This window comes from Engraulis encrasicolus, chromosome 10, assembly GCF_034702125.1.
Source record: "Engraulis encrasicolus isolate BLACKSEA-1 chromosome 10, IST_EnEncr_1.0, whole genome shotgun sequence".
NCBI lineage: Eukaryota > Metazoa > Chordata > Actinopteri > Clupeiformes > Engraulidae > Engraulis > Engraulis encrasicolus.
The window spans coordinates 15,144,197-15,165,896 of NC_085866.1; the positions used below are offsets into that span (position 1 = coordinate 15,144,197).

Below are 21,700 nucleotides of genomic sequence, written 5' to 3' on the forward strand. Positions count from 1 at the left end.
TTGTAGTGCACTTAAAGCTGTCCAAAAGCGGTGACAATTTCGCAGCCTTAGTGTGCTGCAAGTGTGCTGAAGTACTGCTCTAGTAGTGCTTGAGCGCACTAATAGTGCAATGAAGCGCACTTTAAATCGCCGAAAATAGTACACTTTGTACTAAGTACGGTCAAAAAAAGTACACTTTAAGTATATGGGTTTTTCACCTGGGGTTACTTGGATATGACAAAACCGAATATGTTCGAGAGGACTCCAAATTACACAAAACTACCCTGGGTGACTAAAACATGATGTAATAATGTGAAAATAAAGGGCCCAATGTCAAAAAACGGTGTTCTCCTTTAACGTCAAGAACATTTTATGACATTCTTGTCATTTACTGTCATTTGGGTATTGTGTAAGCTGTAATTCCGCATTTAACTCATACTAGATGCTTAAAATACGTAATATTTTTTCTAGTGAAGATCCAAAGGAGAATGCCCGTGTGGGAAACTTCATTGTGAGAAGAGATGCTTTCCAGACTGACGCTGTGTTCCTTGAACGACAATTCAGTGAGCGAGTCACTGGTCATGTGGGTTTTCGTCAGGTTTCCATCATCAACCCGCCGACCTGTTTTGGTCAGATGATGCACTGCTCACAGCTACAGTGAAAGAGTGCATGGACCTGTCTGCTCCAGGTCCTCATGCCTTCATCCATGTTCTGCAGCCAGAGAACTTCTCAGTGGCTGTCTGGCGCAAGATGGAATCCGTACTCAGTGAGTTCGGTGAGGATGCCCGAAAATACACCATTCTGGTAACTACTAAACAAACTGCACAATACAATCTTGCATCTTTGTTCACTGGAAGAGAAGACACTTTTTGCCTGCACCTTTCCCTTGAGAGCCACTCCCTCCTTGACAGTCAAAGAGCCAATCTCTTTGAGGTTGTTGACCGTATGATAGCGGAAAATGGGGAATGTTATCTAAGGACGACTGCAGTCACACCAGGGACCTCACTTCATCCAGGAGGCAAACACAGACAGAAAAGACAAAGAGAGGAAGACTCGTCTGAAGAGGAAGAAAGTCAGAAGAAGAAAAAAGATGGTGAGAACCTCAGTTTAATATTAAGTTTAAGATACATTTAAAATATATACATAAAATATATTTCAGGGTTTGGGTTGGCCTTTTATATTAACCACACCAAGAGGGCCTATTACTTTTATATAATTCAATTGGCATAATATTTTAAATATGTGTACGTTTAATTTTGAAGCATGTTGAAAATCAACTACATAGGCTACTGTACCAAACTAGTGTGAGAAAATAATCCTTCTGGAATGCAAACCCCAAACTATATGCATGCTGTGCGACGTCACACATACTTTCAGACAGCCAAAATGAGGCTTAATTTGAAGCACAGAGCGCTGCCACTTTATGCATCTGGGCATAGTCAATCCGCCTTCTCACCAACAGCTCCACATATGGGTGCCATTATATTGTAACAAAAAATTTCTATTTCTGGAAATTCAAAATGGCGGACCATGGAGAAGAGCCCCCTTTTAATGTATGAAAAGTGCAAATTTCCCAGTCATAATGAATACTTTGAATTTGATGGTGGTGGTAAGTATTCATGGAAAAGGTAACATGGTGAATGGGTAGCATGAATTCTGGAATAAACAACAAAAAAAATCTTACACAGTGTACCTTTAAGTCCCCCTTGTCTTACTCCATTGCCTATACTGAAAGGAGTAGATAGGCTGTTTCTCCATTTCACCTGCATATATTATTTAGCGTATCAGTAAACCAGAGTACATATGATGCATCCAGGAACACCCCTAAATAGAGCTTATGGTGATTGTTTATTCTGTCAAATGCTTAGAAGGATCAATAAACCCCAGAAATATTGAAGAGCCATGCTTTCAGTAGGATTCAAACGTTTCTTTCAATGATTATTCAGTATGATATAAAATATAGGCTTTATTTAATATATACACAGATCAGCGCCGTGCATAGTCTTAAAATCAAACAACTATTGTGAAAAGAAAGGTAAAGAAAATTGGGGCAAATCCATCCACCCAGTCAGAAGTTAGGCCAAACAAAAATTTGGCGATCTTCAATTCAGCCATCTTGAAAGTGTTTGCCTCCAAAATTGATGACGCATCAAATCAAATTGCTCAGCAACGTTTCAATGGAATGTGTAGTCGTTAATTTCTCTTTGGGTGATTTTATGACGCTTCAAATCACCATTAGTAAAACAATGAATAGCTTTTATATTTAATATAAATGTATCCAGTGGCCGCATAATCCCCTGTTATATTGTGGTCAAATACAGAGATAGGGCACAATATTGTTTAGTAGGTGAATTCCGCTTTAAGAAACGGGCAAACTCGCAAACTTGGTTGGCGTAGCAACGCTAAACTCTAGCCAAAGAATATGGAGTCTCTTTGCTAGCCGCGTTTCTCCTTTCAGAGCTCGTGGAAACAGTCGTCACACTCTGCTTCTCCGGCAGACATTTGGACCTTTTTATTTCATTAGTGGCTATTTTAGTTTGTTCATTTGTGTTTTGTAACTGTTAAAATGAAGATTTAACCACAACTTTGATTCCAAGACGCTGGTGGTTTATTAGTGGGTTTATTAGTTATTATCTATAGCAGTGTTTCTCAACTGGTGGGTCACGACCCAAAAGTGGGTGGCGGAGGGGTCATGGGTGGGTCGTGGAGCCTTGGTGTAAAAAAATGTAATTCTAAAAAATAAAAAAAATTACAACTTTTCCTGCAAAATATACAACTTTTATTTTGATAGGCTAGTGAACTCTGTATCATCTGTTGTCTTAGATACAATCGGAATGTTTATGCGAGTTAGATAGTATGCAACCAGTTATTCAAGTCTTGGTTGCATTGAAATGACTTGAACGCTAAAAAAATTGGGTCGCGACCGAATGACAGTGGAAAATGGTGGGTCCCAAGACTGTTCCGGTTGAGAACCACTGATCTATGGAACGTGGAGATTGCGGCTGGAGGAAATGTGTGCTACCGTTATCTACAGCACGGATGGAAACCCATTCTCAATCCCTGCTGGTCTCCTAAAGGGGCGTTCAGGCTGACGCCACATAGACCCAGGAAAAGTATGGCCTTGAATCATCTCTACCTTAAGTCAGGCATAGGCCGCCCATGACTCAGAGAGTTTTTTGTCAACGGAAACAGCTCCAATGGTAGTTGTGAAATTGATGTTGTTTATTGTTTTGCCGATATTTTGATGGCTTGCCTATACTGTATATGTATGTATATTCTTACAGTGGCGAAGATCATACGTCAAGGACAAGATGTAATGGAAGATGTTGAACATAGACTTGTGACGAAACTCCAGGATTCCTCTGGTACAACACTTACAAACTACATTAGGTATTTGCTTTTTTATCTTTGAAGAACAATACCGACAGCATAATCTAGTGGCATTTATTTCATTGTGTCTCTGAGTGTTTTGGCATCTTTATGTTTGTCAATTTGTAGTCAATATACCTGCCCCCCATCCAGAGGGGGAGCGTTGCACCAGGCGTTGACTCTGTCTGTCTGTCTACAGTATTTGGGTGAATCTCATTACACCCCTTAGCCCTATGCCGATCCCCTTTGCCTCCGTTTTGCGTGTCCACGTGTAGGTGTAGTGGCATCCCGATTCACGTTCAGACAGATGGGTAGGGGTGCGGTGAAGGGCTTCCCACCCCTCTGCGCAGAGATTTTCCGACACCACACTCCGTCCACGGAGGGCTTCGACAGGTTTCCCTGAATGCATTGCGAATTCATTCAAAAATTGGTGACAAGCTGCGGCACCCACAACAGCACACAAGTATTTTCACCGCAATTGACGGTGAGGGGCATGGGGAAGGCGTAGGGATAGGGGTAGAGATTAGTAATGGGAAAGGCCCATTGTCTGACTTGTTTGGAGTCACACAGCTTTGACTGCTGTGCAATTTGTTTACATATAGGACCAGCCTTCAGGATTTGCAAAAACCAGCACAGAAAACTACCGTTGGAGTGTTTGGTCCAACAGGTTGTGGGAAAAGCTCCCTGCTAAATGCCATCCTGGGAGAGCCTGACCTGTTACCAACAGGGTCAGTGGAAGCCTGTACATCAGTTATCATAGAGGTGGAGGCCAAGACTGAGGACTGCTTCATGGCAACTGTCGAGTTCATCTCAAAAGAGGTTATTAAACATTACTATTGTACTATTACTTATTGTAAACATTCAACGTATGTGTTTTAAAGTAAGTACTGTAATGAGTTTGTTCATAATGTGTTTATAGGAGTGGTACAAGGAGCTAAAAAGTCTTCTGGAAGATGCTAAGGATAGAAGCAATGATGCCTTCCATAAAATGGCAGAGGACAAAATTAAAGCATTGTATGGTGCACGTAACAAAAGCTTTGAGGAGCTCACGAGTGGCAGCTATTTTCAAATTGATGAACTGCTGTCTTTAGGTAGGAAACGTTTCTCGCATTCTCAGGTAAGTTTCACTACAATACAATTGTTGTGGCACTGCATTTTACTATTGCTATATTTGGGGGGAACCTTTGATTGATTGCTTTACAAAACTCATTGCTTTACAAAATGAAATAGATCATAATTAATTTCATTTCATTTAAAATGTGAAACTATTCTATTCATTTCAGCAAGAACAGCATAGCCTGTATCATAGCCTGATTTCTATAAATAGCAGTAATTTATTGTATAAATACATCAACTGAAAATGATTCACACATAATGCTAGGCAGAAATGGGAAGGCATAAAAAATAATTAACTAGATTGCATTCTCACAGAAAATGCTGAAAGTGGCCTTGCCTTTTGGGCCAGAGCTGAGCAGCTATATATTTAATATCTATACATAGATCAGTGCCTTGCTTAGGCTTAAAACCAAACAACTATAGTGAAAACAAAGCTTTAAAAAAATGTTGGGGAAAATCCAACCACCCAGTCAGAAGTTATAGGCCAAACAGAAATTTGGCCATCTTGAATTCAGCCATCTTTAAAGTGTTGGCCACCAAAATCTAAACAGTTCATTAACCTACACAAGAGCGTGATCACACAGAATCTCAGACAAATTCATCCATCTGGTCAGATATTATGGGCTAAACAAAAATTAATCAATCTTGAATTCAGCCATCTGAAAATCAATTTGGGTCAGAGTGGGATCTGTACACCCACTCCCTCCCAATCTTCAAACCAACACCTTAGCCACTGAGCCAAGCAGCTGGCTGCCATAAGCATTCCAGCAAGACATTGACATTGCCTTAGAAGTGCTGTACAGTAGGGTTCTGGAGTCCTTCGCAGGAGGTCATTAAGAATGGAATGTTGAAAATGTGACAGTTAAGAATGGAACCCTTAATTGGCAACACCTGTTCTGGTTCTGTCTATGGCAGTTAATATGGTGGTGCCAAAGCAGATAGTTGAATCATTTCAGTCTATATTTTTTAACTCGCTGTTGTTAAAAAAGTTAAAAAATAATAATAATTGGCACATGACCTTTTCACCGGTTGGAGTCATATCCCAGATCTCTATAAACAAAGTTTGAATCAAGTTTATGTGTTAACCCTATCCAGACCGGGGGGGGCTAAAAGTGCCCGCACCAACTTTGATGTCGTATAACTCCTGAATGACTAAAGCTATGACTACGAAACTTTGTGACTTTTCCTAAAATGAAGTTGGCTACAGTGTGATACCAAAAGATTAGGTTTATCCTTTTTGTTGTTGCCATGGCAACGGTTTTCTGACAGGTACGCCTGACCAAAAATCACTGATCTAAGTCTCATCATCATCACTTTTCATATTTTTTTACATTTTCATTAGCATCAGACACCCTTGTGAACATTTGAAGTTGTCTGAAGCACATGATAACCAAAATTGATATGCATTACCCATGTTAGATGGGAAATACATTAAGGTGACATTTTGGGCAATAAAATCAGAAAATGACGTCATAATGATGTCATAATATCCAATAATGACACCAAACTGATGTCATTCATAGATCTTTGGCTGAAGATCATCCCCTCCAAGTTTGGTGGTCATACGCCATTCGGTTCCTAAGTTATGCCAAAAAAGTCCCAGGTATGCCAAAAAAGCCCGGTCTGGATAGGGTTAAACGGTTTAGTCAGAAAATGGACCTCTTGAGGCAGATGCGCTGACCTCTTAACCCTTTAGCTACCAGAAATTTAATAGAATGGGCCAAAATTCAAACAAGAATTCTAAGGAAATTTTGAAATTTTGGTCATATTTTAAATAATGTCAAATAACTTGAAAATAAATGAAAAGTGTCAATTACAAGTTACTTTCATATTAAAGTAGAGAAAACACACTTTCAAATGGTATATCATTTATGGATAATTAATTGTTCAGTATTCCCATAGAGTGCCTTTGATGTGGATTAAATTATAAAAATGTGATAAAATCCGATATTATCTAGGCCTATCTATCTATCTATCTATCTATCTATCTATCTATCTATCTATCTATCCATCTATCTATCTATCTATCCTTCCGTCCATCCATCCATCCATCCATCCATCCAGGGTCAAAGTTGAACAATGACCATGTGACAACAACAAATGTCGTTCACCCAGAAGTTCTGTTTTCAAGCGGTTTATATGCGATTATATGCGATAACTGTAATGGACTAGCTAATAATGTTTGAACTAAACCATGCCAAAGACATGTAAGGATAACCGTAGAAGTGTCCGCGATAGCAGACAGGACATGAATGGAGGTCTAAGGAAGTTTTCCCCCCAATTTGGCACAGGTAAGACGCGCCAGGCATCACCGACTAAAGGGGGATTCATACTTGGCGTGACTGGCGCTACCCTCCTTCATACTTCACTCGCGACCTCACTCGCGCCGTCACGTGACCCAAAATGACGTCACACGCCGTGGCGCGAGCTGCCGTGGCGCGACGTCGTGCACCCCACATTTTTTGTAACTTGTCGTGCGCCACCAGCGACCATGCAGGTAGGCAGACAAAGCAGGAGTTGCGAAGAGAGGCTACAACTACTGTAGGCTACTACAGAATGGATCCTGCATCATTTTGAGGATAATAAAATGTCGTAGAGAGTTATTTTATCTTCTCTCTTAAATGTTGTTCAGTGAAACAATTGTTTACTTTGTTCAGAAGCACGTTGTGTTCGGCGATCTATATATAAATTCTGCCGCCAGAACAATGCTCTCACATGGTCTTGGAATGATCTGGCAATGTAGGCTACAACAAAAAATATATGTTTCAATGTGGTAAGTCACAAGTCAGACGTTCAGTAGCCCTACAGCAGCCGTGTTTGGCTTTCTATTTTATACATCCGTAGAACTCACGCTGCGAGTTGCGAAAGATACTGCCGTGTCTCTCATGAACAGCAGAGGGCACTTCCGACAATGCGAGCGAAAGCCTGTAAGGGCGCTTTTGAAGTATGAATAGTCTGGTGCAAGTGATGACGTCATTAATGGTTCTCGCGCCAAACGCGCCAAAGTGCGCACGTGAGGTTTGCAGAGCCCTTAATACGGAATTGAAGTGCTACAAACACCACGTTGGTAGGCTATTATTGGAAGTTACCATTCAACTCAACGTCTTCACGCATATTTTTATGAAGGACAACTGGAGTAGTAACAGTCCTTGACTGCTTTGCCAAAGCTGACACGCAAAATGAGTATTGTTCCATGCTGCGCTGCCTTCACACGATGCGCCTGTTGCACAGAGCTGTCGCTGTTCGTTGTTTCAGGAAACTAAGATAGTTGGATACCAAGATATGATTTGACTCTGAAAACACACCGAAGACAGTTTCCATTTTTAATATGTAGCGTGTATACATCGGCTGGACAGTTGTGTTTGCTATTTAGGACCATGGCAGAACCCATCACAGTTGAACACCATCTCATAAGCCTAATAAAACAACATGATCTAAAAATAGCCAAAATAGTCATAAACATGTGCTGTTGACCATGAAAATAAATCGAAGAGGGTTGGAAGTTTTCATATTTAGTGTATATTGGTTGTAGAAACAGAATGGTTGTGTTTGTAGCCATCCAAACTCGGACGGCCGTCATTTGAATTGATGGGAGATTGCCAAGTCGCATAAAGCGGCGCATCACGTAATAAAATCTAAAATACTGAAAAATAAAATAACATAAACATATAGTTTTTATACTGAAAGTATATCGAGGAGGGTCTGTAATATTGAGCTTAAGTGTTTGAAAGCTGGAAAAACTGCATGATGACGGCTATTCAGCTATGAAAATATTCCGGCCGGCCGTGGCCGTTATGGTAGAGAGGCAGCCGGGCGTTCACGGCCGTTATGGTAGCTAGAGGGTTAACAGATACACTTAAAAATGAATAGGAAACTGTCATTGGGATTTTTGACATCTCCAAGCCGAGCCAGTCGTTTTAGTGTTTGAATGGTGTCTCTATCTCGAAAGGCCTAGGCGGAGATACGTTTTCATTGATGAGTAGATACTCTAATAGTTGCTACTTGAAAGTGAGGCGCCTCCTATCCCTCGACAGTGAAGTTGAAGTATAACTGGAGTAGATCCATTGAGTTCAGCCATCACCTCAGTCACCTCAAGTAACACACAGCGCTAGTCTACTTCAGAGTGTGACTCCACACATTAGCTAAACTTGTGGTACATATTTGACCACAAACGTGCCAATAGGCACGGTCGCAACCAAGCATAAAAATGCTTGATCAACACGAGATCTGCTTAGTCTAATAAAGGTGGAGTTGAATGCTTGGCAAACAAGTTGGGCAGTTTTTTCTAACGTGATTTCCCAAGACATAAAAAACGCTGCTTCTTACTTGGAGCAGCGAGTGAGCTGCCTCACAATCATGTGGGCTACACCTGCAATTCACGTCAGATTGATGAATGCCAATCACAGCAGATTACCGACGGCATGGAGGAGGTCTTCTGCCCAGCAGTTGCTCTTGTGGTACTGCGTGGCAGATTGACAAAACTTTTGTTCCCGCGATGGTTTAACGCCATGTGACGCGACTGTGAGAGGTCACTCCCTTAAACTGCGTCGTGAACGAAAATTCTAAACAGGATGCTTCACGCGGACACAGCGAGCATGCTTGCTGCCTAGCAAATTTGCTGCCTGGTTGAAAAAATGCCATCATGAACGACCTTAATATCTCTTAATCCTGTGGTGCAAAAGCAGGGAAAATCAATCGGCATGCACACAAAGTCATGATACAGCTGCGAGAGCGTTCATAACACAAATTCATGTCATGTCATTTGTTATGCAAAAATATGTAATGTCCTTGGAATGTGATGTCTCCCACACTAATAATATAGTTTTATCTGCATACCGATTGAATTTCGTTTCATTTTGAGGTGTAATTTGTAAAATATTTGGATTAGGCATGCACACTAAGTCATGATACAGCTGCGAGAGCGTTCATAACACAAATTCATGTCATGTCATTTGTTATGCAAAAATATGTAATGTCCTTGGAATGTGATGTCTCCCACACTAATAATATAGTTTTATCTGCATACCGATTGAATTTCGTTTCATTTTGAGGTGTAATTTGTAAAATATTTGGATTAGAAAGTATTGGTTACTCCCACGAATTCACCACAAATTCCATTACGCAGCCTAGTAGTATTCACACCTGCCCTCTCAACGGGGAGGCAGGGGTGAATTTCTTGAAACCTAAGTTTCTTACTACAGTAGCTACTTTGTTGCTTTCAATGCATTTTTGCATTGGCAACTACCGAAGTTGCTAACAGGCTAATAACTTCCCCTTTGAGAAACTCACCCTGGGCCTCGTTTCCGAAAGGGCCTTAAGTACTACTTAACGCTACGTGCTACTTAAGTTCACACGTAACACCATCGTAGAGCTCACGGAGCGTTTCCCAAAGCCAACTTAGCAAAGAACCATCGCAGGTTGGCACGTAACTCTAAGATAAATCCACGAGTGATCTGGAGTAGTCTTAACGCGCTAAGATTGATCGTAACGGCATGGCACAGTGGAGACACCCACAGGATATGAAGGGAAAAGAAGAAACTTGCGCATAAGATTGCTGTTTTAACACGCGAGTGGCGTGGCACAGTGGAGACACCCACAGGAAAAGAGGAAACTTGCGCTTCAAGTTGATGTTTTAAGACCGGAGTGTAAATATCATGGTACCACAGTTGACACTGTAACGAGAATAAGAAGGTAACATTAATTGTAGTAAGTGTATAAAATAAAAGCAATGTGTTTGGAAAATATTTTACAGGCAGTAAAATAGTTCAGCTGTGTTTGATAAATCAGGGCATTATTAAACTGTGATCAATCATAATTTGTGTGGGTGCTTCGTGAACAAGAACAAGGCATCCACAGGCAAAATAAATAGGGGGCTTCGGCGACCAGAGACAAGAGTGGTGATGTCGGAAGGCCACTACCGAAACATAAAAAAAAAAAAAACGGTCAGCGAGTCGTTGCACCCTCTTTCATTTTCAAATACCATAAGAAAGGGAAGGCGACGCAGAAAAGACACGATAATTGTAGGCTAAGGGTAAACTATGACATAAAAAAGGCAGCGATGGGGATTCGTGTAGAATTTTTTGTTTTAATAACAGCAGACTGCCGTGCAAAATGTTCCTCGCAGTTGTTGAGTGCGCGGTAGCCTACTTTGCGCGCCGCTCCCCAAATGCGCATCCCAATTTGGAACTCTTATAGGCCTACTTGTCTTCTTAAATATTAAGCACGGTAGCCAACTGCACGCGCTTTGTCTGGTTTAACCGCGTATCTCATGGTTTTGCATGATTTCATTGTGTGTGTGCATTGTATTTCATTTGCCAACAATAACTCCTGTCGAGTTGCAAACTGCTACAAATGTAGTCCCACCCTTATAGAAAACAACTTTTGATACTGACACAGGCCTTACATTTTGAAAATGGTTTAGCAGCATGACGGCGCAGTTCACTCCGAGGACACTTCAGCACCACCTATGTGGACAGCGATCCTTAAGAGCGACGCTACGAATGATCTTAGAGGCTGTGCACGCGCGTTCATGTACGAGTGTCTTTGGGAAACAGTCGTAGGAAATCTAAGAACATTCGTAGGATCACTGGTTAACGACACACGTAAGGCTAAGAACCATCGTTATCGGGAAACAAGGCCCTGGTTAGTATTCACTCTGCAGCATGTTGACACAAAAACGGGAAATTAAGTTTTGTACCCCACAGTGTAACACATTTTCCCTTGACTGCACGTGTGTTGGTATGCACAAAATAAATGATCTAGCTCCGTCAGATTTTCCACATGCATGTCTTATAATTGTGAGACTTCAACAATGTGGATTCAAACCTGCGTGGCTCGCGTCTTCCAATTGGGATGCGAGCATGAATACCACTAGACTACGTAATGAAATTCGCGCCAAACATTTTTTGGGGTGTTGAAACTTCAACTGGTGAATTTGCGGGAGTAACTAATACTTTCTTATCCAAATATTTTACACATTACACCTCGAAATGAAATGAAATCCAATCGGCATGGAGATGAAACTAAATTATTAGTGCGGGTGGTGTCAGATTATTCTAAAGCCATGGCCGTGTTTTTTCACAAAGAAATGGGAATTGTTCGTGGAGGACACAGCTGAGACGTGACTCAGCAAAAACAGAAGGCTGTGTCATCCAATCAGACGGGCTATTCCTCCTTTTCTCTTGTTGCTTCCATGCTCACGCACTGTGGAGAGGAGAAAGTAGGTAGCCGTGTGGACTCAGGAAACTCGCCATACTTCTCTGGGCTTCCAGAAACAAATGTATTTCGGCTTGAAGTGAGAAGATACTCAGAGAGTTAATCTGTGAAAACATGCTAACGTTCCAGAAATGCGCCCCTGTACAAGATAATTAAGCAAGCAAGTAACAGGACTTGCAGACTGTGGGCTAGATATCGTAGCTCTTCTAGAAAACGAGTTTCGTTCTCACTCTCGAGTGGCAACTTCATTTCACTCATATAACCTCCTGACAGTATGTAAAGCAATATTCTGGCTGTTGCCACCCTGAAAAGTCGCACGTTGTTATTAAGAAATAACGAAAATAAAAAAGACTGGGGATGACGTAACATAACGCACAGTCAATGGGAAGTCTCCGCCCATCAAAGTTGAAAAGGGAATATTTATCCGCATATCTGGCTTTTTTCATAGGCAGATAATTCACCTAATAATAGAAACAACGTAGGCATTTAATTCCTGACCATTTTGCTGTTACTGGAAAAAATAAAACAGCTTGCATTTCTTTACTGACACTTACTTCATCTACACCAGTCACCTCATTGCTCTATTGCTTTGAGGGAACAGACCTGTCCTCTTTTTGACATTTATATCTCATTGCCTAATGAAGGTTGGACAACCGAACAATAACAGCGAAAAAGAGCACTTCTGAAAGTTTGAAGGAAAATATTTAGTTTTTTCATGTACACAACACTTACCCCCAACTTTTTGCCATCAAATCTGACGGCTCCGGTTAGCATGCACGCGCTAGCTGCATTCTGCCCCGTTGACTTTGTATTGACGTGACGTCACTCGGTCGGCTAGTTTTTGTTGTAATTTTTGTAAATCAATGTGCAAGTTTCGAGGATGGCAACAGCTAAAATATTGATTGATGGGTTGTCAGGAGGTTATATCAGCAAATATAAAGTTGCCACTCGTTACCACCAAGGAACTGACAAGATATGAGAGATGGCCCATCTACTATTAGAGATTACTAAAAGCAGGACTTGCTATGGCAAGCCCCTTTAATTATAATAATAATAGGCTAATTTTTATTATTTTATTTTTTTTAAAGCGTGTTTTCCTACAAGGAATGCATCTCAAAGTACTCTAACAATAAAAATGGATTTAAAAACAGCAAGAAATATATCACGTTTACATAGAACGATTTTATGTCAAGAGTAGTTAAAACAGTCAAAGTAATTACAGTTAAAACCCAATAAAAAACAAAATACAAATGAGTAAATAAGAAAAATGCACGAATTGACTAAAAGCAAACAACGAACAAGGCAAATAAAATAGAAAGGAATGCAAATGTGAAAAGATGTGTCTTGAGCAGTTTCTTAAAAGTGTCCACAGAGGGGGCTGTCCTAATATGAATGGGGAGGGATTTCCATTTTTTGGAGTGTAAAACTCAAAAGTGGCTTCACTTACCTTCTTTTTGGGATCGGGGGGATTTTCAAAAGTTTTGTGTCAGCCGACCTGAGAGGTTGGACAGAGGTATAAAAAGACAGCATGTCAGATATGGATCAAAATCATTTAGGGCCTTGAACACGGTTAAAAGTACTTTAAAATTATAGCATTAAAAGCATTATAGCAGTCTACTCTGCTGGTGACAAATGCAGGCAAGTTTTTCCAGCATCTTGTTTAGAGACAAATGCACGCACCTTGTAATTATTTCTAAGGTGGACGTTGATGTATTTAATCATTTTATTAATATGGGAATAGAAACTCTGGGTCAAAAAAATTACACCAAGGCTGGTGGCAGTGCCATATTCATGGTGGTAGATGTAAGATTTTCATTTCAATATTCTACTAAAATCGTACATGTTTCATGACCTAATGGTGTATGCTATGTTTAAACAGGCTCGGGCCCTCTCCAAAGAAATCAGACCCTATATTACTCATGGTGAGGATGACTTTGGGAAGCTGTACTGGCCAATTGTGAAAGCTGTGAAAATTGAAGTCCCCAAAAATAAAGAACTTCCAGAGAATGTTGTGCTTGTTGACCTTCCGGGAAATGGAGACCATAACCAGACAAGAGATCAGATGTGGAAAGAGGTAATTACACTAGTAGCAACTAGGGTTTAATATTTTTCCCGAAAATGGCATGAATCAAATCACGGGATCGGACGACCCATTTCCCGGGAATCCCGGGAAATCCCGGGGTTTTTTTTCCCTCCCATTTTTTGATCTAGTCATGTAGGGGCTATAATTCAACTGTTCCTCCCAAACTGGCATTTTGTATCAAGTTGTTACTGTTTGTATCATTATTGGGAGAAAAGAATTAAGATTAAGCTCTACTATCCACCAACACAATAATGAAGTGTAAGATGATAACCTGTGCGCAGCATGCAGCGCTTATCAATGACAGGTGGATTGTTGGTGACGGTGACACTAAGTCGCCTTAGTCAGGAATGGATATCGACATGATACGGAGTTTGTAGCCTATGCTTAATATTTGAAACGGTGATGACATTTAAAACCGAGTCAAACGGCCATAAACAGCATTGTAGCCTAAGGCAGTGTTTCCCAACCAGGGGTACGTGTACCACTAGGGGTACGCGAGCACACTGTAGGGGGTACTTGGAAATTTTTTATTGTCATAACAAATATATAGAGCAGTCACATCAGGTCAGAGAAAGCGATATAGAACATGAATTAGGGGGTACTCATGGCACAACTAAGAGGTTTAGGGGGTACGCGAGACAAAAAAGGTTGGGAAACACTGGCATAAGGGGTCTTACACACCAAGGCGGTAAAGCATCGCGGAACGGCCGCGTTTTTTACCGGCGTCGGTGAAAATACATTGAAACCTATCTGTCCTTACACACATACCGGCGGTAGTCGAGCGGCAGCGGCACGGGAGCCGGCTCCGCACCGCGCTGCATTTGGAAAATAGAAGTCGAGCGTATTTTTCACGTCGGCAACCGGCGGTGTCTCATTCAAATGAATGTCAAAGTAGCACGCTAGCTTTAGCTGTGGGGAGGGTTTTGAACAGGACTGGCTGCGCACGCCGACGCTGTCAGTGTGCAAGGCAGAGAAAAGCACGCCGGCCAAAACTAAGCAGAAAGACCGCGTCCGTCCTGCGACCGTTCCGTTCCGCCTTGGTATGTTTTGGCCCTAATGAAGGGTGTCGTAACGGCAGATGGAACTTTAATTTCATCACGACGACATTCTGGCTATAAACTCGCCCTGGCCGCTTCCCTGTTTCACTTTAGGACCAAACGTAGGCTATTCAACCGTTTCCGTCCCCCAATTCCGCCCGCCTACTTATATATAGTTAATTATGTAGGCCTATCCACTGTTTAAGTCAGGAATGGATATCGACATGATACGGAGTTTGTATGCTTAATATTTGAAACGGTGATGACATTTAAAACCGAGTCAAACGGCCATAAACAGCATTGTAATGAAGGGTGTCGTAACGGCAGATGGAACTTTAATTTCACGACGACATTCTGGCTATAAACTCGCCCTGGCCGCTTCCCTGTTTCACTTTAGGACCAAAAGTATTCAACCGTTTCCACAGTTCCTGTATCGGTAAAGCCAGGACTACACGTGTGAACCAAATCAACACAACAGCATGAATGAATAATAAACAGTAACGGAAATACAGACGTGACCTGAAATCAAGCGGGCGGAATTGGGAGCCTTTCGCCAGAGAATTGTGCTGAAGCTAGATTTTGGACATGCTGGACGTTATCGCCAAATTACGATAGAAAGGACTACCAATGTTAGCTAATATTGCTCATTACCTCATCTACACAGTTGCCGCTATCCAAAAATATAGCCTACGAGAGCATAATTAAATAGTATTTGAAAGAGTGAAATTATCACGTTTTCAGTGAAGTGATCAGTGAAGTGGGCGGAATTTGGCGACCTTACTATTATAATTCGCTCACACAAAGTGCATTTCGCACTGTCATTGTCCAATTTCACAAAATGCCTCCAGGCAAAACTGGCAGCAGACCCAGACATTGCTGAAAAGGTCCTGTACTGCTGCTGCTTTGAGCCTGAAGTGTTACCGCTGCTAGATTGCACTGTTTGCTTACTGTTGCTAGGACAACAAATAGACACGCACTTAATTTTTTTTCCCGGTTTCCCGTCATGGCTTTCCCGGGAAACGGGAAATTGTTTTGATCAGATTTCCCGGGAATCCCGGGTCCCGGGATTAAACCCTAGTAGCAACCGACCAAAATATGCATTTTGTATGTTTCAATAAGCACATAGTTTGTAGTGGTTCTTATTTGCATAATCAATATTTAGCCCTTGTGGTTTATGGTTTTCAGAGATCCCCTCTAATAGTCCATTTCAATAGATGGGTTTGTAACACTATTCACCTGTTTTTTCAGAGACTGAGATCGTGTACAGCTGTGTGGATAGTCAGTAATATCAACCGAGCTGCTTCTGACAAGGTTGCCTGGGGCATACTCGACACCAACATGGCAGATATGGTACCAGGAGGAGAATGCACCAGCATTGCATTCATCTGCACTAAAACGGATGATTTGCATACACAGTCTTACATGAGGTTAGAAAAACATTATTAATTTGTACACAAAGTAGAGTCCCTGTGCACAACCACTGTCCAGGTGCTGGTGATGTGCAGTAAAAGTAATCCAAGTAAAGGACGGATGAATCACCACACACTGGTCTTCTTTGCTGGTAGTTCATTCAACATTAGAACATAAATTATCATTATTATTAATTATCAATTTGTATTGTACAGTATTCAGTTCCATTAATAACAAGTATGATCACTGTTTGTGACATTAATTACATTTCAATGACTAAATAATGATTACATTCTGCATCTTTAGGGAAGAGGAACTGGAGGAACTGGGAGAGGAGGATGTACAAGAAGAGGCTCAGCAGTCGACCAGGCCCAACATCCCCAAGGTAAGAGGAAGAAGAATACATGTCCAATGCTTTATTGGAGTTTATTACGTCACACGAAGTACCTCTGGATTCTGTTTTAAATGATGTCCTTGTTTACTTAGAATTTGAGGCAAAAACGAGGATGTGTTCTACACAGAAATAACAAAGCCCGAGCTGCAGTGACAAAAAAAGCATATGAGGTATGGCGGTATCTTTCCCATAAAAGCCATTTCTGATATATGTGACATCAGTCACATCACTTAAGTGTTTTTGATTGTTTGCTTGCTTGTTTTTTTTTCAGAATTATGACATCCAACTTAAAGTGTTTACTGTGAGTTCACAAGAGTTTCTCTCAGAGGAATATCTGGATCAAGAAGACACAGGTAAAATGGCAGCAGTATCATCCTGGGATATGGGGGTAATTTAAGTGTAAGAAGCCAGTAAAAAAACAGGTCAGTTGAGTAGAGTGTACAGAATTCATAATTACATTACATTGCACTTAGCTGACGCTTTCATTTATTCAAAGTGACTTAGAGTTGCTATTATTTCAGGGTATTTGTTACAGTCCCTGGAACAATGTGGGGTTAGGTGCATTGCTCAAGGGCACTTCAGCCATGGATGGAGATGTAGGGAGAGATCAGGGGGGATTCAAACCTGCAACCCCTAGATCAGGGGTCAGGAACCTTTTTGCTGGAGAGAGCCATAAACGCCAATTTTAAAAAAAATAATTTTCACGAGAGCCATACCATTTTAAAAAACACTGAATGCAATTAAAAGCATGTATTTCAATTGAGCCCAACAATTTTAGAGTATACTGTCAAGTTATTATTTTTATTGATAACAGGTAAGTATAGGGTTGCCAACTGTCGACTTCATTATGGCAAGGGTCTGGGAGTCCTCCCCGTGAAAAATGTGTATTTCTTAGATGTAGTTTCCTGCATTTTAATGCATTTTAACCTCCCATGCCCTGTTTCAACTCAATATGGAACCTGTACTTTTATTTTTAAATATAGGACGATTCCGTATTTCAAGAGATGGTTGGCAACCCTAGATAAGTAAGAGCCATATACAGTTCCCAAAAGAGCCACATGTGGCTCTAGAGCCATAGGTTCCTGACCCCTGCCCTAGATTGTAAGACCAACTCTCTAACCACTAGTCCACGGCTAAATACTAAATACACTTTCTGTCTGTCTGTCTGTCTGTCTGTCTGTCTTTTTTTCTTTCTTTCTTTCTTTCTTTCTCCATTCTAGAGATACCAGGCCTAAGAAAGGCACTGAAGAGTTTCAATGACCAAAATAACAGCAAAGTGGCCTTAAAGTTTTTCTCAAGGGCTAGCGGGATTCTGCACCTTATTCAAGCCAAAGCAATGGTATATTTCACAAGAACAAGATGTGTGGTACATTTTCTACAAATTTATCCTGAACACGAGGTGACACTCTATGTACTATATAACCTGTTTCTTAGAATGAAGACAGATATAAGTTGCTGGTTGAGCTAGGAGCGACACTGGAGGGGGAATTGGGGATTTTGAGAGGGCATCGTTTAGAAGCATGCTACGATAAACTGGAAAAACAACTCACTGAGGGAGTCCAGAAGGCGAGGGACAGTTGTGATACTATATTAAAGCAACAACTGACTTCACCAGTAAGTATTTAAGTCACATAATGCTAATAGTATATGAAAAGATGATAGTCACTGATTTATTTATCTGTACCACACTAATTTAAATAAATATATATTTAATCTTGAAGTCAGGAAACAACCGTGGATTCCATAAGACTGTGTCAGCCTTGTGCAGAAATAAAGGTTACTTCAGGTCCAAAGATGGAGAAACAAGAGACGTAAACCAGGCTTTGGCTGACATTGTGCATCAAAGCATTAACACAGAGTTCAATTCCTTATTCCCGTAAGTAAGTTAACTTCATTAAAGTATTGATTGATTGATTGATCTATTGACTGACACTTTGTCCATTTAATGTGCACAGAAATCAGGGGGAAACTGGACAATCAGTACAGGAGAAGATCAATGAATTCAGCATCTGCTCCATCAACGTCAATGAGGACTACAGCAAGCCTGAAGCAATGGATCACATCCTTAACTTCCTTAAATGTGAAGTAAGTTATTCGTATGGTTACATAATTTTCCATTTCAACCATTTGCTTGAGTAGCCTGTAATAGCTCGAGTCACCTAACCATTATAGCTCTAATCCGGTTACCGCACAAATAGACCAGGCGCGATGCGATTCAAGCGACAGAGTGCAGCAGCAAGCGATACGAGCGATTGAAGAGACTAGAGTATGTCCATACAGGCAGAAGGCAAAGCATTCAAGCATTCCCATTGGCTGTGGTCACTGACCTCTATACAGTCATTGGCTGTCGCGGCTTGTCGCCGAACCGCGTCATAGAAAGTTGAAAGGATTTCAACTTCAAACTGTCGCGCTCATCGCGCAAATCGCTCTAGTCTCCCGAATCGCTTTTGTCGCACGACTCAATACAAAGTCAATTACTTCCGTCACTCTCCTCGCTCTTGTCGCGGTAGGTGGGGTGGTGGTCCGCCATTTTGAATTTCCAAAAATAGCCATTTTTAGCTGCAATATTGACTGTACTTGGGCCATACTAGAAAAAAATAGTGTATTACTTGGTAAACTTTCATGAAAAGATCAAATTTGGCAATAGGCAGTCCAGTTTCAATGAGCAGCATAGTTGCAGTACCTTTTTTGACCATTTCCTGCACAGTGTAACTTTAAGCCTTTTTCGTTTAGACAAGAGTCGTCTAGGCCACCCTGCCGTCGTTTAGGCCACCAGAGGTGCCGGTTAGGCCACTGGAGCTGCCGTGTAGGCTACTGTAGCTGCCGTTTAGGCCAGCTTTTTATTATTACTGTATATTCGTTGTTATAAGACAGAAATCAGCTCTGTTGGTAAATTGTTTAATAACCAACATGCAGTAAGTAAACTAGTTAACACATTCAATACCAGCCGTTTTTTGGAATTCAGCCGTAGACTCCCTGCCAATTTCATCATTTTATGTCATTTTTTGAACACCCACCGAATATTTTGTCTTCAACCCACAGACACATGTCAGGGCTTCTTCGAAAGCCCAAAGACTCAGCTGTCTGTATATGTTTACAATTTGTTTCTAGCTTGTTCCATTCCGAAGTTATTTCACTTTAAGCGAGCACTGGTTTAGGTAAAAATAGCGATTTTGGACTGAGATAAAGCCTTTTTTGTCACGGGTGCGCTCTGACTCTCCGAGTTTAAATTGTGGGTCTAAATGCATTTTCACGCCCAAAGAACAACTCCAGTGGCTTCCAAGTAAACTATTTTGGTGCAAAAATCACCTGGTCAGGCAGTTCAGAGCATCTGAAATTCTAGCTGGCTAATGTCACTTGACTGGCAGTTTTCATTCTGTAAAAGTAGACGTGCCAAAGTACTCACCCAAAAGTAAGTTACTTCCTGCTGTGTTGCATGCTGTTTTTCATTACAACCTTCAATTTTACACCTATCCTGATGGCAGCAAAACTCCTAATCCTTCCATAATATGTTTAGGAATAGGCTAGCTAGCAAGGCAAGTATGTTTTGATTCGCCAGCCCAGGAAGTAAGTCGAGACGTGACGTGACGTGATCAGGAAGTGGTTTGACTGGCTATAATAAAACTCAAATAGGCCTACTGTGTGTAATAAAATGCACAGGTGATGAAATATCCAGATCCTGACTTTGTAGGAGTTTTGACATTTTTGTAGGAGTTTTGACATTTTTGTAGGTGTTTTCATGATCTATGTCAGTTCTGTTCATCACATTATTACGAAAATCACACAGAATGTGCATTAGAATGTGTAGATTCAGAATCCAATAAAAAAAAACGTAAAAACGCAATTTTACGGTTTGGGAGCCAACGCATGGGAGGCAAAACTTATTTTTACGTGACTTGGTAGTGAATGTGTTTTTTTTTTCATTTAATATCCTAAATGGTGATTTACAAATGCGACATAAATCAGCTCTGCTGGTAAATTATTTAATAACCAATATGCAGTATTTTTGTCTGGAAAAGTTTATTTTATTTCATTAAATAACCTAAATGGTGATTTACAAATGCATTAAGTTGTGGACATAATCATCCCCATTGCTACATTCTTTAGACTATAATGCAAACATTGTTTTAGATTTAAGAAATGGTGATTCATAAATTCACAAAATTGTGGAAATAATCAATGATTATAGAAGCCTGTTACATTCGCACAGTTTGCGAGAATTAAAATAGTAATTTAATATAGATAATCACATATACATGTGTTACTTAGTGTGATTGGTGTTTGTGCTCCTCTACTCTGCGCTGTGTTACTGTTTACAGATTACATTTTGCCGGGTCAAGGGATTCGGTTCCTCTACGCCACCACTGGATTTTGCCTTGTAGATCTATGCGTTACCGCTGGAGCTGTAGGCTTTCCGAAATAATTCTGAGCTCTGTTTTCTGATTTCTGTTTAATGCTAAGCGGGCTGGTAGCCCTTATACATTTGTAAAATTGTGGAAATAATTATCCCCATTGCTCCAACATTTGTTGGAAAACAATGCAATGATTAGGCTATGTAGAAGCCCGTTACATTCGCGCGGTTTGAGAGAATTTAAATAGCCTATGATTTATAAATAATCACTGAGCCTATAAATCCTAATGTAATATACCTGTATAACGTTACGTAGTGCAATTGGTGTCTGAGATGCCACTGTCGAATGAATGTTGTGCGCAAAGCCAGTAGCCTAGGCTATTTACTGATGGAGGATATGTTAATGTAATATAACCTAAACTACTTCGACTTTCAATAACCATCATGATGTTAAAATAATGTTTCGTGCTCTTTACTAATGACACAAGAATGAAAGGTTTTTGGAACTGAATTCAGAATACACACTTCTTCACAGCATTTGTTGACAAAGCAGGCGCAAATGCGCGTTCAATCCATTACTGTTATCATGGAAATTAGCCCTTCAGTGCCTGATCATTTACCAACAGAGATAATTTCTGTTTCATAATAACGAATGTACAATAATAATAAAAAGCTGGCCTAAACGGTAGCTCAAGTGGCCTAAACGGCAGCTCAAGTGGCCTAACCAGCACCTCTGGTGGCCTAAT

General features: G+C 40.8%; 1 protein-coding gene across 1 annotated transcript; it reads left to right on the top strand.

The window, feature by feature from the left end:
- Window positions 1-817: 817 nt before the first annotated feature.
- LOC134456463 (nuclear GTPase SLIP-GC-like) lies at window positions 818-21,378 on the top strand. Its single transcript, XM_063207824.1, has 14 exons — window positions 818-1,072; window positions 3,264-3,369; window positions 3,951-4,167; window positions 4,268-4,465; window positions 13,559-13,753; window positions 16,048-16,226; window positions 16,516-16,594; window positions 16,696-16,773; window positions 16,875-16,956; window positions 17,824-17,942; window positions 18,038-18,217; window positions 18,325-18,479; window positions 18,559-18,688; window positions 20,923-21,378. The coding sequence occupies exons 1-14, from the start codon at window positions 925-927 to the stop codon at window positions 20,983-20,985; spliced, it is 1,929 nt and encodes a 642-aa protein (XP_063063894.1). The 5' UTR covers window positions 818-924; the 3' UTR covers window positions 20,986-21,378.
- Window positions 21,379-21,700: the final 322 nt, after the last annotated feature.

Coding starts and splice junctions, on each gene's coding strand:
- LOC134456463 (XM_063207824.1), top strand. CDS start 925: ATGATAGCGGAAAATGGGGAATGTTATCTAAGGACGACTGCAGTCACA. Junction 3,370..3,950: donor ACACTTACAAACTACATTAG/GTATTTGCTTTT, acceptor GTTTACATATAG/GACCAGCCTTCAGGATTTGC. Junction 17,943..18,037: donor TTATTCAAGCCAAAGCAATG/GTATATTTCACA, acceptor CCTGTTTCTTAG/AATGAAGACAGATATAAGTT.